Here is a 19,387-nt window from a genome sequence, read left to right as displayed (position 1 = left end):
TAAAAGGCTGGGGGGGGGGGGGTGTAGCTTTCTTTTTTTTTTCGTAATTGACGGCATACTGAAAATCCACAAAGCCGTGTGATGATGGACCAAAACAAAACGCAGAGCGAGCGTCAGAATTTCACAGGGTGACTGTTATTCCATTCATGGTTCAGGAAAAAATTGAAGAGGATATTACAGTAGTAAGCAAGAAGTCTTTTTTTAATCATTTATTTTTTTAATAGTTAAGAAATTTCATGTTCCCATGTAACTGCTTTGGATGTTTTGCTACATACATTCTACTCTGTCCGCTTTACTTTACACTGCAGCTATGACTACTCAGACTTGGTAGGGAGCTCAAAGCTTACTAGAAAGCCTCTCCATAAAGTGATGCTTTCCAAGTACACCAAGGACCAGAAATAATATGTACCAGTGAGAAAAAGATCATCGGGCAGCCCCCACACACGCCACAGGTCTCCGGCAATCCATTTTTTTTACCCCCCTTACAGAAAGATGTTGTCACAGAGTAAATTCACATTTTTTCCAGATGTTGATGTTTTTTTTCACATTAGAGAAAAATTAAAACCAGATCTGTACGCACAGTAGATCTATAAACTGTGGCCTAAAGTACAACACAGAAAATGTGTTCTCGGAGATGTCCAGACTATAAATGGAATTAGTATTGTTTACGCGCTGAGCAAATGATGCAATTCCTAATGGAATTCAGTCTGCGCGGAGCTCCAGCCCTTCCATGTAACACTTTCAAATAAGCCATTAGGCCATTCTCGCTCATTCATATGGACGGGAATACAATTAAACTGCTACTTGTACAAGGGATGAAAGTGTGAACAGAGCAGAGTGCTGTGCAGGCAGTGTCTAGGTGTACTTTGCACTTTTTCTTTTCATACTTTATTAGTCCTATGCATAGACTGGAATCTGGATAAAAGAAGAGGAGACATTTACTACACAGATCTGAGTGGGTATCTGGGAATCACACATTTAACTGTAGGCAAGCAGTGAACTTAAAGATGTTGTCCACAACCTCTTGTCATACCCCTCGCTTGGCCCAGATAAAGGATAAAGTCTATACCCACCTTCCGTACCGGTGCCATTCCCGTGGTGTCGACAGTCGCTCTCCCCGGGGCTCTCGTGCTGTTGTGACGCGTGACCCCCGATACTCAATCAGCGCTGGGGTCACTGTCCCTGTCTTCGGACAAATCGAACATGAAGAGGAAGTTCAGAATCAGCTGCAGCCCAGACTTACTCTTCATGTTCGATTTGTCCGAAGACGGGGACAGTGACCCCAGCGCTGATTGGGCGCCGACGTCGCATGTCACAACACCACACGAGAGCCCCAGGATTGTGAGTGTCGACGCAGCTGGAACAGCGTCGGCACAGGAGGCGAGTATAGGCTTTATTATTTTATGGGGTCCAAACATTTTGATCAAGGAAGGGTTGTCCTAGTAGTGGACAACCCCTTTAGATAGTCTGGAAGACTTGTTGTAATACAAACATTGTCTTTACTTGATTCTTTAGCAACTGTTTCATTTTGTCTTCCTTTATTATCCCCCTTTACGTAAAAAAAAACCCTTTAATAAAAACTATTTAGAAAGAATACTTGGCTACCATTACATCTACAGTAATGTTCACCATTCACGTTTACTCTGTGGTCGAGGGACTGTCGGATAACCCCATATTCATTATTAAATCCGGGCACGAGAGCTTAGAATAGGGTTTATAAGTACTAGACATTAGACTTCCAAGGGGCCTCTTCAAAACTTGGCCACAGTCCTCCAACAAATTGTCATCCTATGTCTTTATATTTTCACTGTCTACATAACAGGAATCTGCCGCTGGGCTAATGATGTCCTGACGGCGGCGTTAGTAGTGACAAAGACTATGATCATTGTGCCGAGTTACGTTCCTTGCTATATTTCGGTCCTTTTCATAATATTTCCTTGTTTCCTACAATGAGGCTCAACCGCTCTGGATTGACAATTATTTTTTGCCATCCATGATATAAGTAGCAAGCTGTCAATCAGCGGCGGTGGGGAAGGGCAGGGCAGCGTATAATCGGAGGACGCGCACACATCGGGGCAGCACTGAGCTGCTGCATGTCGTACTTCCTATGTCAGCCATTCAAAAAGAAAAATGGCCAGCATGTAATGCAAAAATGGTTCAAGTCCACTGGAAATTAACCAACTTGTTTTTCGCCTCAGGATCCTCCTTTAGGACATTTGTGTGCACTAATAGCCTACATGTAGAACCCCTCCAACATTACAGTAAAAATCTGGAAGAAAACAGTGACCAGACCTTTTTAAAAAGTTAAATGAGGATTCCATCTTTCCAACACCCAACCCCTTCACCATGTGGAAGCTCAAAAAAAAAAAAAAAAAAGTCAGACCTACTAGCTAACCCATGTCTACTGTAATAGCATACAACTCTTGCCATTTATTTATTTTATGGACGATATAATCATAGATACCTAGTTGGCAAACAGCGTCCAACAAACCAGAAGTAGACGACACCGATAGCCACAAGAACCCAGAGCGGCAGCGCAGTCACCCACTAGCACGATGGCGGCCAGAGACAGAAGAGGCCCCGATGCAAGAACAATACATGGACCCTTCACAGTGCAAAAGCTCACCATTGTGCACAATCCCTATTGCTTTGGAGGTGGATGTGGCCCCCTTACCCCTGGGGCCCCTGTGTGGCTGCACCAATAATATTACCTAGCAGCAGTATCTCGTTAGGTAACAAGCAAAATAAATTAAGTTCGTGCTTGGCAAGGAAAGAGCATTAACTTATGATTTATTGGCGAGTCTGAAATCCTCCCTAAGGCCAAGATCAAGCAAGTGTAAAAAAAATAATAAATCATCCGGGTTTCATCCATATTTTTTTTCTGGTTTGCACATGCATGTCACCTTGTTATAGAATAGGTGTAAAATCACCCCAATGGTCAAAACAAAGATTGCTGCACAATCAAAAAAAGGTTAAAACAGAGACAAATATTTTTCAGGACGCTGGATGGTTTATGGTTATACCATGATATGACCAATGTCCCCATCTGACCCGCAGAGCCACACTATTCACATTCCAATATTTACTGTATCAATGGTGAACACCCTAAACCTCGGCTTTCCCTAATCTTCACATTTCTTATGAAATATTTGTGGATCTTCAGCTCTAATTAAATATATTCCTCTGAATCTCCATTGACTGGACTTACAATTGAGATTAATACCCATTTGATGTCAATTCAGTGATTTCTCTCAGGTTAACCCACAGCCATTCACTGTTAGCGAGAAGAGCGTTCAGTAATATCCATTATCAGTGACAATGACAAAAGGATGAAAGGACTAGGTGAGAGCATTCACTTGAGGTTAACGTTCAATTTGCTCCGCTATCGCTGGCCTGTCATTAGTTCCTTACTTTCCAGCCAAGCAGAGAGCGTATCGTCTGCTCCAGCTATTAGGAGAAAATTTAATTTTACCCAATATTCAGCCGTATAAAAGTTAGGAGCCAATGCCAAAGTCTATGAGCCAACTGGTGCACTGTGAGACAATGTAAAAGCGTGTGAGCTGCATACGCACAAGCTGCCGGCATGGGATGGGACAACATATAACCAATGGCCTGAGAACGGGGCACAGCAGCAAACGATAAATGAAATGACTGAACTTACAGTCAAGGTAAAGGCTTCGGGATGAGCTGCCCATCACAAGGCTTGGCACAACTTATACGGTACCTATACAGAATTGGTTACATTAATAAAGAGTGGTCTCAGCATAGACAACCTCTTTGACACAGGAAAAATTTCCAGACCTGCAGGCTTCTTATTACCCCTGGAGCAGTCCTGAGCTGGGGATCCTCCTAAAACGATATCCAAAAGCCAAGGGAACACACCTTAAGGGCCCCTGCCCCACCAGGTCAAAAGTGGCCAGATTTTATTCTTATTTTATGCTTCCTGTTCTCCTGAGTTTTCCTTTTTTCCCCCAGTTATGGACCTATTTATTTAGCGCGTCTTTTCATGGTCTCCAATAGGGAGGAGCTTACAGGATCCTCCTGGGCGTGTCTTTACATGGCTCTATTAATACCCTGTGAGCAACGCCATCCCTGGTAAACACCATAAAGGCCCATAAATCTCTGAAACAGTGTGGCCGATTTTTTTTTTTTTAAAAAAACAATACTCAGGGGAGCAGCAGGAATAAATTGAGAACAAATTTTGGGCACTATTTTTGCTATCTGGTAACAGTGTGGATGATATTGATGACCCAACGCTAGAATAGGTAATCAATATCAGCTCACAGGCAATCAAACACGTAGCTCACCACACTGATCAGCTGTTTTAAGAAGGGCTCAGCTGCTACTCATTTCTATCGAAGATGAAAAACAGATTTTGGCAGCGGTGACTGCACAGTAGAAGGAACTGTGATGTCCTGGTTCTGCTCATTGCTACATCCGACCACTGCTGGAGCTGACAAACCTATTTGGTTGGGGCTGCAGGGTGTTGGAACCCCACTAATCTGAAAGTAAGCACAAACAACCACCCCTTTAACAAAATTGGGGGAAAAAAAAGGGTCAAACTTTGAGAGGGTTATTCTCATGTTAGCAAGTTATCGCCTATTCTGTGAAAATTCAAGCATGGCGGCAGAGTCAGTAAGCCAAACCTCCGACTCCTCAATTTCCCTGACTCAGACTCCACAGCACCGGTCACTACTGAGCATGTACATAAAGAGCAGCACAGATTCATCTCCACTACGACCCCACAGCATCGGTCACTACTGAGCATGTACATAAAGTGCAGCACAGATTCATCTCCTCTACGACTCCACAGCACCGGTCACTACTGAGCATGTACATAAAGTGCAGCACAGATTCATCTCCACTACGACCCCACAGCACTGGTCACTACTGAGCATGTACATAAAGTGCAGCACAGATTCATCTCAACTACGACCCCACAGCACCGGTCACTACTGAGCATGTACATAAAGTGCAGCACAGATTCATCTCCACTACGACCCCACAGCACTGGTCACTACTGAGCATGTACATAAAGTGCAGCACAGATTCATCTAATCTACGACTCCACAGCACCGGTCACTACTGAGCATGTACATAAAGAGCAGCACAGATTCATCTCCTCTACGACTCCACAGCACCGGTCACTACTGAGCATGTACATAAAGTGCAGCACAGACTCATCTCATCTACGACTCCACAGCACCGGTCACTACTGAGCATGTACATAAAGTGCAGCACAGATTCATCTCCACTACGACTCCACAGCACCGGTCACTACTGAGCATGTACATAAAGTGCAGCACAGATTCATCTCTTCTACGACTCCACAGCACCGGTCACTACTGAGCATGTACATAAAGTGCAGCAGAGATTCATCTCCACTACGACTCCACAGCACCGGTCACTACTGAGCATGTACATAAAGAGCAGCAGAGATTCATCTCCACTACGACTCCACAGCACCGGTCACTACTGAGCATGTACATAAAGCGCAGCACAGACTCATCTCATCTACGACTCCACAGCACCGGTCACTACTGAGCATGTACATAAAGAGCAGCAGAGATTCATCTCCACTACGACTCCACAGCACCGGTCACTACTGAGCATGTACATAAAGTGCAGCACAGATTCATCTCCACTACGACTCCACAGCACTTGTCACTACTGAGCATGTACATAAAGAGCAGCAGAGATTCACCTCCTCTACGACTCCGCAGCACTGATCACTACTGAGCATGTACATAAAGAGCAGCACAGATTCATCTCCTCTACGACTCCACAGCATCGGTCACTACAGAGAATGTACATAAAGAGCAGCAGAGATTCACCTCCTCTACGACTCCACAGCACTGGTCACTACTGAGCATGTACATAAAGTGCAGCACAGATTCATCTCCACTACGACCCCACAGCACCGGTCACTACTGAGCATGTACATAAAGTGCAGCACAGATTCATCTCAACTAAAAGCCAAGATCCTTAGATCAGGAACAGAACAGACATTTATAGGACATTTCATAACTTTCCCAAACTCTTACGAAAACATTTACAGCACATCCTGCATTGTGCTACTGTACCCAATTTATTATATATGTTAGGAGAAGAGTTTGGCCCATTTTATACAGACTCTATTCCAACTCAGACTCCACAGCCATGCATTCCAGTAGACAATCTTCTCAAATGAATGATCAAGACACGGTGAAAGGCTACAGCAAGGGCTTCACGAATCCCCTCTCTTGCGTAGGGTCTAATGCCTTCTTCTCTCCAATGGCTTCCTCCACCGGTGACCACACTTATCTATAAATGTGATATTCTATGTTAGGAAGTAGCAAGATGGAAAGCTAGTCGCTGCTTAATGTCAGAGGAGAATTGGCAAACATTTTAAGAATTCAGATTAGATGGAAAAAGATGTACGGTATATGTAATCTGAAGGATTTGGATGCACGCAGAGTTGTAGATCTCCACACTCACTCGTTACACATAAAAAACCCAAGCAGTCAGTAAAGAATGAAAAACTATGGTTTTTACGATAGCCGTCTGTATCCCATAAATGATGGATTTTTTTTATTTTTAAGTTCCGGGGTACTTGACGCAGTCTCTCAACAGCATCTGCATTAGTTATAACCAAGTTATTGAAATGTGGAACAAAAGTCATTAATCATATTATAATATTTCTGTTGGACTGCACTTACAAAAAACTGTATGCGACAAGGGCGCGATCACCACCCCGTTAGGTAAACGCTTTTCATTCTGGCGGTTGAACTCATGAAAATCAGATATACAGATAAGAAACAAGCGCCAGAGACAAGTGGATTTATCCCATGACCAGCCGCCAGCGCTAGTGCCAGCCCTCTATACCTTTTCTAATTGTTATTGCTGCATGAAGGATTTAAATCGGATTCTGAAAATGCCTATCCGACAGCGATGGCTCGGCACTGCCCTTCACAGAGGAAATAAACTGCTTTGAAGGCAACCACAGCTAAACAGATGGCGGCAGGCACACGCCGTATCCACGTTTCCTTGGCTGAAGCCAGTACTACAAGTGCTGTGCAGGCAGCAATGTTACCCAAGTGTCGCAAAGAAGGAAGCGGTCATGTGAAGAGGGACACAACACCGCCACCATCTTTCATCGAAAGCCAAGTTTATAGTGCACAGACATTGGTGTTACCATTTTTTCTACTGAATGGAACAAAGCAGCAGATCGTTAATCTGTACAAAAAACAAACAAACAATATTTTGCTACCTTATCATGAAGCATCAGCAGAATGATGAAGGGGCAGAGACCCTGATTCCGGTATCACTCACTTGACTGCCTTCTGTAGTTGTGATAAAAAAAACATTTTTTCTTCTGCCGATCTAGCAGTTCTTTGAATGCTGAGTTCTGTATAACAACATTTATTGAAAGCTTTCTGCCTATGCACAGCATACATAGAAATTATCTAATCAATGGTGGAGGGAAGGGGGAGCATGGCTGACAGAGCTCGTAATATAGATTCTTTCAAAACTACAGCAAGCAGCTCAGTAAAAGTGACATAATTGGAATAAGGGTTTCATCCCCTGCATCATGCTGCTCTCAGATGGCAATAAACCTGGAAACGCATTTCTTTTAATTTTGTATCAATCCACTTAAACAACCTTAGACATGGTAATTTACACATAAACAGAAGCAAAAAAAAAAAAAAAAAAAATAAGCTTTCTTTAAATAAGCAGCCAAGCCTGGAAATCTATTTCATAGAAACATAAGGAAAAAAAACAAAAAACACTTTTTCTCTTCCCAAGAAACATCCCCACTGTCGTCCATATGATGCATCTGGCATCGCCGCTCAGCTCCATTTACGACTTGTCAAAGCCTGTATTATCAAGCTGAGCAAAGACATAAAAGGATGTGATCTATTTTAATAAAACACAAAGTATATATTCACAAAGATAATTTATAGATTTATCCTTACATTTCCAGCCCATAAATTGGCCACTGGCTCATACATACTGCATGGAGTTGTAATAGGGCTCCCATAAAAGGGTCTCTCAGGCTGTAGAAGGGCAGATTAACTATTCAGTTATGTCAGTAATTGCCAAGGGGCAGGTTTTGTTTCATTTTTCTAAAATTTACTGCCCAAAAGTTTCAATTTTTGGAACATTGCTGCACATTCCCCCCCTTCCCCAATAAAATTAATAAATAAATCCCAATATTCCACATGCAGCAACGTGAGAATCCAGCCCAGACACAATTTCTGATCTCTTTACAAGTTCAGTCAGGTGACACATTGCCAAACCCATAATACACTGTAAGTATTTGCACTATGTCCCACGTCTATTATTATTAGGGCTGCAGTGTAAACAGGCAGAGTGTGTGTTCACTACAATTATAACTTGTGCTGAAAGAGGGAAGAAAGACAAAAAAAAAAAACCTTATCTGACATGTTCTGCTGATAAGAAAACAATGTAATAAATGTAAGGTAAGTGATACTTAAAGAGGTCAGCAGTGACTCCCAGGATGACCGCCCTGCTGCTGCCCTGTACATAAAACCTATGGGCAGTAGCCAAGACCCTTATTTTTTTTCTTTTTCTTAAACCGGTCAGCTTCTTTAATTCCACTATTGTGAATTTAACCGTATGGCTGATGGTTTCAATTGTGAATCCGACAATTACTGGGCTAGAGGTCCATTCCGCAAAAAGTGAAGAGCTGATGTATCATGAGGACATTCTAGGACATCGAAGATAGGGGTTCCCCATTTCAAAAGTTTGATTGCGACTCTACGGGTAAGGTGGTTGTTGGCAGCAGCCATATTGAGCCACGGATTGAATAGAGGTGGCCACACAAGTGTACAGCTATCTCCACTTCTACAGGATGACCAGCCCTTAGATAAGTCATCAATATTAGATTAGCAGGTATCCAGCCACCCAGCCTTTATCAGCTCAGTACACCGCTTAGTGTACAATATCAGAGTATATACTAGTAGTGATCAATGGCAAAGTACTGAGCAAGCCATATAGAAGGTGGCTTGTAAATCTTGCCTGTTATATACCACGCGGCAAGCTGCTAGATCCAGTTCAGTGGTTCTCCTAGAATGGCTACAACCAGTCTCTGACCTTTACAAAATTATGCTTTGCTTTTGTAGTGCTATTATATTCAGCAGCCCCTTCTATTAAAATCTAAACACAAACTCTATTTGTGTTACAAGCATATAACATGTTTAGATTTGATTCTGAAAAGATTAAATTTTAGGGAGGGTCAGAGAGTGGCTGTCGATAATGCCATCAGGGAGGGATTGAGCAGCCTGAAGTGTAGTGTATTACATGCAAGCTCTACAGCCCTGTTCTCCTCTAGAAATAAAAATTATGACATTTTGTAGATTCATTTCTACAGGGCAAAAAATTATGAGACAAGCCAACCACTTTGAAGGCGTTTTCCAATTAGTGAAAACCCCCATTCAAAAGTTTGCACGTGGACGTAAACATCTACAAAAAATGTAAACGATGCATTTTGCACTGAATTTTTTGTTTTCCATGCTTGGTTGTCTTTTTACCTTTTCAAAGTCAAAAACATTAAACCCTGAGAAATGTAAATGTATTGTGAAACCATGGAAGTAGCAGGACTGCGAGAGTATGCACAGGCCTTCCAAAAAGTAGCAGAGGTGCCATCAATGCTACTGGAAAAAAAAAAATAATAATTTCCTAGTCATGTCCAATAACGAGCATGTTTCACTTGAATTAATTCCTTTAACACACCTTACAATTGATATGGTAAATCATGCAACAAATCATGATTAATAAAAAGCACGGGCTCAGCAGAGGGCAGGATGAAATGATGGTACATTATATTCTGCTGTCTTGAAGGTGGGATTTCATGGTGCGGATTAAAAAAATAAAAAAATAATTATATATATATATATATATATATATATATATATATATATATATATATATATATATATATAATTATTTTTTTATTTTTTTAATCCGCACCATGAAATCCCACCTTCAAGACAGCAGAATATAATGTACCATCATTTCATCCTGCCTACAAGTGCCTACAAGTAGTATTCAACCCCCTGCAGATTTAGCAGGTTTACACATTCGGAATTAACTTGGCATTGTGACATTTGGACTGTAGATCAGCCTGGAAGTGTGAAATGCACTGCAGCAAAAAAGAATGTTATTTCTTTGTTTAATTTTTTTTTAAATTGTGAAAAGTTTATTCAGAGGGTCATTTATTATTCAACCCCTCAAACCACCAGAATTCTGTTTGGTTCCCCTAAAGTATTAAGAAGTATTTCAGGCACAAAGAACAATGAGCTTCACATGTTTGGATTAATTATCTCTTTTTCCAGCCTTTTCTGACTATTTAAGACTCTCCCCAAACTTGTGAACAGCACTCATACATGGTCAACATGGGAAAGACAAAGGAGCATTCCAAGGCCATCAGAGACAAGATCGTGGAGGGTCACAAGGCTGGCAAGGGGTACAAAACCCTTTCCAAGGAGTTGGGCCTACCTGTCTCCACTGTTGGGAGCATCATCCGGAAGTGGAAGGCTTATGGAACTACTGTTAGCCTTCCACGGCCTGGACAGCCTTTGAAAGTTTCCTCCCGTGCCGAGGCCAGGCTTGTCCGAAGAGTCAAGGCTAACCCAAGGACAACAAGAAAGGAGCTCCGGGAAGATCTCATGGCAGTGGGGACATTGGTTTCAGTCAATACCATAAGTAACGTACTCCACCGCAATGGTCTCCGTTCCAGATGAGCCCATAAGGTACCTTTACTTTCAAAGCGTCATGTCAAGGCTCGTCTACAGTTTGCTCATGATCACTTGGAGGACTCTGAGACAGACTGGTTCAAGGTTCTCTGGTCTGATGAGACCAAGATCGAGATCTTTGGTGCCAACCACACACGTGACGTTTGGAGACTGGATGGCACTGCATACGACCCCAAGAATACCATCCCTACAGTCAAGCATGGTGGTGGCAGCATCATGCTGTGGGGCTGTTTCTCAGCCAAGGGGCCTGGCCATCTGGTCCGCATCCATGGGAAGATGGATAGCACGGCCTACCTGGAGATTTTGGCTAAGAACCTCCGCTCCTCCATCAAGGATCTTAAGATGGGTCGTCATTTCATCTTCCAACAAGACAACGACCCAAAGCACACAGCCAAGAAAACCAAGGCCTGGTTCAAGAGGCAAAAAATCAAGGTGTTGGAGTGGCCTAGTCAATCTCCTGACCTTAACCCAATTGAAAACTTGTGGAAGGAGCTCAAGATTAAAGTCCACATGAGACACCCAAAGAACCTAGATAACTTGGAGAAGATCTGCATGGAGGAGTGGGCCAAGATAACTCCAGAGACCTGTGCCGGCCTAATCAGGTCTTATAAAAGGCGATTATTAGCTGTAATTGCAAACAAGGGTTATTCCACAAAATATTAAACCTAGGGGTTGAATAATAATTGACCCACACTTTTATGTTTAAAATTTTTTAACATTTAACTGAGCAACATAACTTTTTGGTTTGTAAGATTTATGCATCTGTTAATAAATCCTGCTCTTGTGTGAAGTTTGAAGGCTCTAACTTATTTGCATCTTATCAAACCTGCTAAATCTGCAGGGGGTTGAATACTACTTGTAGGCACTGTATATATATATATATATATATATATATATATATATATATATATATATATATATATATATATATATATATATATATACACATACATACACACACATACAAAACTATAGTCCCTAAAATCTTGCTCATGTGAAAACAAAATTATAGTACATAGCAAATTCACATCTTAAATCATTCACTTAGCCTTACACTACGCAGCTGAAACACCACATACACAACACATACCAATCACGTCTAATGAAAAGTTAACAACTGACAGTGATTATATTGTCATAAAAGACACACAAAAATAGAATTTAGAAGAACTGTGATAAAGTAAAAATAATCTAAATTGAAAAATGACCTCAAGCAAGCCTCAACACCCAGCAGCTGGTTAGTATATGCTGGAAGTTGTAGTTTCAAAACACTTGGATAACCATAGGTTGAAGACCACTGAACTCAGAGACAAGATACCGATAATTGTGTGATCAAAACTTTTGTCTCACTAGACTTGTAGTAATTTCCTACATTTCATTTAGGGTGCGCAATTTATTTTATTAGAGACTGACCAAAAGTGTGCATAGATTATATATATATATATATATATATATATATATATATATACACATACACATACACACACACGTGTGCATATATGTATTTACAGGTAATCAATAAGTTTTGAAAATTTGGCTGGGGCTTATTTTTTTTTTTTCTGTGTATATATTGAAAAAGAAAAGGAAAGCCACATTTGTGTTGCATATTAACTTTTGCGTTGACTGGCTATTAAGATGTCGATGGCAAATTGATTCTGGCAAAGGAAAATAGAAATGAATTCTTCCCTTTGTGTTGTTGAAGGTGGCAGAATCTTGCAAAGAAAAGAAAGTAAATAAATAGTATGGATAGATTTTAGAGGATCAATCATAAAAAAAAATACACATTTACTGAAACACAGTATCAAGTTGCTGGTTATTTATATTATTTGTAAACATGATACACACAGGAAACCAAAGTAATAATAAAACTTTCCCTTATTCACCATGTAACCCTGAAGACGTTACATTCTATTACATGTATTCAAGAACTTTTTAGCAATGAAAATCCTCTTTTTGCAACAAGCAGAACTCGACCTTGCAAGCAGACGATACACAAAGCGTATAAAGCTTCATTTGATACGAGTACACTGACGCAGGTGTTCAGTACAAATTAACTGCACGTATTAAAAAAATAAACATAAAATAATGATCTCATCGCTACCGAATTCAAACTTAACAAAAAGAAACAAAAAACAAAACTTCAGTGGAGTCAGGAGATGAAGAATGCAAGGTGTGAATTACTGCTGCACCGTCTCCTTTATCAATGATTCTCCTTGCACATCAAAGCAGTTTTGGAGCCCAAACATCTCCTTTACTGCTAAGCTAAGAGGCCATTAAATTGCTAATTTCTTGTGGAAACAAAGCAATTACAAAACAGGAATGGTTACCTACCTGCAGTTTGGAGGAGGATCAAGGGTTATTTCTGCTAACTCCTTCTGAATTCTGTAAGTGAAATGAGAAGGTTTCAGACACTCTGCAGAATGAATAGGGGGATACACTGCCCTCTACCATCATGTTGTTAAATGCAACATTGGCTTTGCCTTCAGTAACGCTAACATGGCTGCTTCCTCTTTGTTCTCAGAGGCATAACCCAAATCCTAGAAACACAGGAACTTAGCAGCTCAATTCCAGGGGCAACCAAACAGAAATGCGGGATGTAGACCCTGCAGGAAGCCAGAAGCGCCCACCACGTCCTTGGAAAAGTGAAAATGTTTTGGTGCCAGACACTTTTTATCAGGGAGAATTCCCTTTCTAGCTAATATGCAAATGAGGCAGAGAAGGGAAGGGTGAACCCCAGCGATTTTTTTTGACAACGACTTTAAACCAATTGCTGTGACTGAGGCTCCATGTACACGGTGCACAGGCTGCAGCCTATGATCATTTTTACACATTATTCAGCCATAAACATAAAGAAAAGAAAACTTCTAGCTACGACACGGCCAATACCAGTAGCCACAGGTCTGATTAAAAAGTTTGCGAACTATTGACAGATAAGATCTTATTGGAGTACAAACATTGAATAATAATGCAACATATCTCTGCACATTAACAAGAATCTGTAACTTTCTAATAACACCGCAGAAGAATAAAAAACAATATATAATCCAGTCTATAATTGATGATTTTAGAAGAAAAGAGATGTACGTACAATTTGCTTTTTGGACATGAAAGACACATGAATGTTGCGTCCCTAGATATATATTCTCGTTCTTGAAACTAAATTTTAATTCTGCTGATAAACTACATGACATCTACATGCAATTTTTTAAAGGGTATCCAGAAAGAAAGAGGAGAGCTAGAAACTGATAAGTTACTACGGGCAGCTATACCGTATTAAAGGGAATCTGTCATCTCATTTTTGACCTATGAGATGCGGCCACCACCATCAGGGGCTTATCTACAGCATTCTGTAATGCTGTATATAAGCCCCTGATGTAACCTGAAAGATAAGAAAAACAAATTAGATTATACTCACCGGGGAGGTCGGTCCGGTCCGATGGGTGTCGCGGTCCAGTCCGGCGCCTCCCATCTTCTAGCGATGACGTCCTCCTTCTTACTTCTGCTGCGGCTCCTGTGCAGGTGTACTATATCTGACCTATTGAGGGCAGACCAGAGAGCAGCAGTGCGCAGGAAAGGTCCGGCGCCCGCACACTGCAGTACTTTACTCTGCCCTCAACAGGGCAGATATAGTACGCTTGCGCAGGAGCTGCAGCAGAAGTAAGAAGGAGGACGTCATCACTAGAAGATGGGAGGCGCCGGACCGGACCGCGACACCCATCGGACTGGACCGGACCCCCGGGTGAGTATAACCTAACTCGTTTATCTTCTCTTTTAGGTTACAGCAGGGGCTTATCTACAGTATTACAGAATGCTGTAGATAAGCCCCTGATGGAGGTGGCCACAGCTCATAGGCCAAAAATGAGGTGACAGATTCCCTTTAATAAGACTTCCCAATATTCTCTCTATCGGGCTAAATGTAATTTTTTTTTTTTTTTTTTTAGCAAGCCTCCCCATATATTAGCTGCATATCCCCTGTTGAATACGTCATGTTCAGAAAATGGCATTAAAACTTAAAATGATGCATGATCAGAGCTGAAGATGTCTCCCTGGTTTACACTTACAGCCTGCAAAAATGGATTAATGCATTCACACTGATGTGCAGACGATAATGAGTCTCACTCAAAACATTAAAGACGCAAAAAACATTGGCAATACAAGCTTTTGTGAAAGCCTAACCTCAAAAGAGGTCTTCCTGATCAAGCCGCATGCCCAATTCTTCTCCAGTCCATACATCTCCAATGTGAAGGAGAATAGATTAAACTATGGAACGTGGATTTCCAAAATTAATTAAGTCATATCATGTTCCAGTTGTGGCATTATTCCAAAACTAAGTCAGTATCAGAAAATTTCACATTGCCAAATTTTACAGTCAGATCTAAAAGTGACCCTTATAAGATCAGCCCGCACAGAAACTTACGGTATGGGTTTTGCCACCAGTGTAGAATTACTCTCCTAAACCTCAAGTGCTTATATTTGACACCAGCACTTCAATGGACAATTCAGACTACAGTCACAGAAGAAAAAGCACAAGACTATAATGGGCAATTAATTATTTTCATTATTTTATTATCTGTGCCATTTTCAGAATTTCCTAGAGAGACATGAATGACTTTCTCATCGGCTAATGTTACATTTAAGACTCAAATGTAAACTAATCATCTACACATCAGAAAGTCCCTGGTATAGATAGGGATTCTAGCCTGGGTATAAAAAGCCCCAAACTTTCCCATGGGCCATCCACCTCATAATCTGCCAATAAGGCAAGTGACAGTGTGCAAACAAGAGCCCCATAGTGAAGTATTGCTTACTTATCACAATCAATATCCCCAGACCAATCAATAGAAAGAGGAAGGGTTTCTAGTAGATTCATCCTACATGGATTAGCTTGTAAATAGACTTTCAGTGGATATCTATCCACAAGAGGTAATAACACATCAGCAGAAATATTAGAAATAAAAACTCCCTACTAACAACCCTCCGATACAATATGGAGTCTGTGTCAGAAACTTGTCTTTGTAAAATAGTTCTGGAATCAAGCATGAAGCTGGCAATCTGGTAAATCTCATGTGTGACACAACTTACAACTACAGTCATCCTGAAGGTGGAATGTTAAACCCCCGTTACACAGCGATATCGCTAAAGCATCATCGATTTGGTGACGCAGCAGCGATATTGCTAGCGATATCGCTATGTGTGATACTTACCTCCGACCGGCTCCCCCGCTGTCTGTCACTGATTGCGCGAGATTGTGCAGCTCCATTCCGCGTCGGGCGCTTCCTGCTGGCGCCGACGAGCGACACGTGGACGCAGGCGGGAGGATGTCAGGATCGCCGCGTCTGAAAGGTAAGTAACGACCGCTGCTGCGTCGCTGTGAGATCTGCCTGTGTGGCAGCTCACTAGCAACCATTCAGCGATACACCAGCGCTCCTGACCGGGTCGTATCGTGGTCAGGAGCGCTGGTGCATCGCTAAATGTAACGGTACCCTTAAAGCGGAGGTTTATTTATTTTTAAAGTGTTTTTCCCCCTCCCCCAGGAGCAGTGCCACTCTTGTCCATGTACTGCAGCTCATCCCTATTCAGGTTAATAAGGATCAGTTGCAATACCAGAAAGAGCCTATAGAAAAAGAGTGGTGCTGTTTCTGTGGGGGGGGGGGGGGGGGAGAGATGTATTTCTTTAATGCAAGACAACCCCCTTTATCTGTACATCTAAAGCCCAAAGGCTCTAAGGTATCGCACGCAATAATATCCCGGAGGTTAAAAGCTTAATATACAATGTTTATGCATATATAAGCTCCATAGATGGGGTCCGTAGTTGGAAAAAGTGGGTAACAATTCAAATATCTAAACACATAATTAAAGGGGTTGTTCGGGACTTTAACACTGATGGCCTATCCTTAGAATAGGTCGACAATGTCTGGTTGCGGGGGGGGGGGGGGGGGGGGGACACCCCGCCATACAGCTGTTCCCGATGTCATCCAAAACTGCTCAGTTACGGAGCTGCACAGCTCCACATCGACTATAGTGGCCGCAGGTGGAACTGTACATCTGCCCCTAATCAAATCAATAGAGGATGGATGTGCAGCACCAGGCCACTATACGACGGAGCTGTGCAGCTCCATAACTGAGCAGTTGCTTCTGCCAGGGAAAGGAACAGCTGATCAGCGAGGATGCTGGGTGTCGCACCCCCACCGATCAAACATTGACGACCTATCCTAAGGATGAGCCATCAATGTTAAAGTCGTGGACAACCCCTTTAATGGTTTCCACCAAAAATACTTAAAAGCGGTATTTTGTAGAATCATTAAGAATCCTAGTCAAATATTGCTTGGTAAAAACTGAATGACTACCAATATGGCCACCATTAAAGACCCTTCTCTAGGCTCTGGAATGACATCTGTCTGGCTAGTTACGTAGTAGAATAACTTTCTCTTATATAGCTACAAATATAACAAGCCGGTCCGAAGTTCAGGAAAGTTGGGTGACAACCCCTTTAATGCAAATTAAAGAAATTCAAAATCTCATTGCCAAGCAAATAAATCAAATCCCATTACAACTGACTTTTTTTTTTGTTTATAAATCGGGACTCCTACTGTTTAATATGGTAATATTATTTACTCTATGTCCAGGCCGTGATTTTACCTCTTAGCACTAGTAGACAGCTTTGCAGTGGTTTTACTGGATAACTTGGTATTTTTCTTCTGTTGGACAGCTGAAGGTTTCCTCTCCTCTTGCTCCTCGGGTTCAGGGGCCGGGGGATCCCTTTGATCCGCGTCTGAACTTCCACTGCTGGTACTAGGACTCTCATCATCTGACCTCTGCCGATCACTGGACATCTTGGTAGATTGACTTTATTCCTTATTGATATCCTGTGGACATAAAATTCGGATTATTTTATAGATGAAACCGACAGCGATGTAGAGAACATGAGTTCATTTTTAAAAAAGTAACAAAAAAAAAAAAAAGTTCCAGAACTCTTGGAAATTCCAGATGGAACTAGTGAGAAAAGTTTCTTGTAACTTTCCAAGATTGTGATATCAAAACCCTTGATCCTGGTGACAATGAATACTCTGGGGATAAGTACAGAGATAAAATCCTGTGCCAAAATTACCCACTCCTCTATCAATATTTACCTTTTTTTTTTTGGGGGGGGGAAATAGTCATTTATAGTTATACACACATTAAAAGACAATTGGCTATTATGTGGCAAATTCTGGCTCACAGGCCGACCATGGGGACCCTATGGCTACAAGGGGCCGACGCTTTAAGGCCGTGTTCCTGTGAACCGCAGCATTACGGGACACATTCATGGACTTTTACGTCTCCTGCAGAATTTTTTTCTTTTTTATCCATCGCCAAAATTACTTATTTATTTTTTTAGCATCACTGTCTATGGGAAACTGATCATAACAACCGATCATGCCTCGACCATTAGAGACATAGGTAAGGAAAAAAAAAAAAAAAAAATCAAAAAGGAAAAACAAAGCTTCCAAAACCGGAGACTTTGGCATCTTCTTTACATGTCTATTTCTCTTTTCCTACTGGATCCGTTGAAAACTGATCACAAACGGAATGTGTGTGAACTGCGCCGAACAAATAATGAGGATTTATACCTAGAAAAATTATTAAATAAATTAAAAAAAAAAAAAACCACAACAATCACATGTGCTGCAAAAATAATAATACTGGCAGTGTAAAGTATGGGGGGGAACTCCAGGCTACGTGAAGAACTTCTGACATGTGTGTAAATAAGACAAGTCCCAGATGTAAATATTTACACAGCGGAGGAATGTAGGATGACGGTTTAACCCCTTCCCGGCCGTGGATGGTGGGGGAGAGTGGGGATCCACGGAGCAGAGATAACCGGAGTGGGGTTCCTGACATTGCTGGGAGCCGCAATCAGGCGTCCCAGTCCCAGGACGCGCTGCTGACCACAAGGGATCCCCCCCCCTGTAAGGAGCAGAGTGGGGGCGCCCACCGAGGACAGGGGGGGGCGCTGTAAGGACAGAGCTGGGGGGAACCATTCTGACTGGCGGGGAGGGGGGTTCGGCAGGTACGGCCGGGGGTGCTGAGAGGCGCACTCCGCGGTGTCTGTGCCAAGTGATGCGTGAAGTCGGTCCCAGCCCCCCCTCCTCCTCCTCCTCCTCGTCGCCTTCTCCGGGGCTGAAAACAAGAACAAAGCTCCGGCTCTGCCCCGGATCCCTCCCCCGCTTCTCGTTTACCTCAACAGATCTGCCCTTCCCTGCTCTCACGCCCGCTGGATGCCGTGCCGGGGAAGGGGGGGGAATCCTGGAGACACCGAGCCCGGGGGGGGAAAACGAGCAGGCTCCGGCCGGCTGCCGAACATTGAGAGTCGGAAGAAAGAAGAAGGAGGAGGCGGAGGGGGAGGAGGGAATGGGGAGCCGCCTGTACTGCGCCTCTGCGGGCTGCTGGTGGCGCTGGCGAGTCGGAGGTGGGCGGAGACATGGGCGGGGAGAAAGGCCGATCAAAGGGGCGGGCCTAAGACTGATATGAAGAGAACGAGAGGAGTCCGGTGGAACAAACCACGCCCCCTCACAGGCCCCACCCCTCCTGCTTTCTCCCGGTGACTAAAGCTCCGCCCATTGTTTCCCCCCAGCTGCAGAACGGTGAAG

General features: G+C 42.5%; 1 protein-coding gene across 2 annotated transcripts in view; it reads right to left on the bottom strand.

Moving 5' to 3' along the window:
- Positions 1 to 19,164, bottom strand: part of UBE2E3 (ubiquitin conjugating enzyme E2 E3) — a 72,690-nt gene extending 53,526 nt beyond the window's left edge. Inside the window, exons 1-3 of one of the 2 annotated variants that reach the window (XM_073577486.1) lie at positions 18,977 to 19,159; positions 17,397 to 17,623; positions 13,089 to 13,139 (exon numbers count right to left, since the gene is read on the bottom strand). In XM_073577486.1, the coding sequence (XP_073433587.1) occupies positions 13,089 to 13,139; positions 17,397 to 17,590 (245 nt within the window). In that variant the 5' untranslated portion in view covers positions 17,591 to 17,623; positions 18,977 to 19,159. Of the gene's footprint in view, positions 1 to 13,088; positions 13,140 to 17,396; positions 17,624 to 18,976 lie in introns of both variants that reach the window. The other variant, XM_073577487.1, reaches the window with a different exon arrangement.
- Between the last annotated feature and the right edge of the window lie 223 nt (positions 19,165 to 19,387).

The sequence above is a fragment of the Dendrobates tinctorius genome, unplaced genomic scaffold, assembly GCF_039654945.1.
Source record: "Dendrobates tinctorius isolate UK_male_01 unplaced genomic scaffold, ASM3965494v1 ptg000056l, whole genome shotgun sequence".
Classification (NCBI taxonomy): Eukaryota; Metazoa; Chordata; class Amphibia; order Anura; family Dendrobatidae; genus Dendrobates; species Dendrobates tinctorius.
This window is presented reverse-complemented; position numbering and strand designations above follow the sequence as displayed.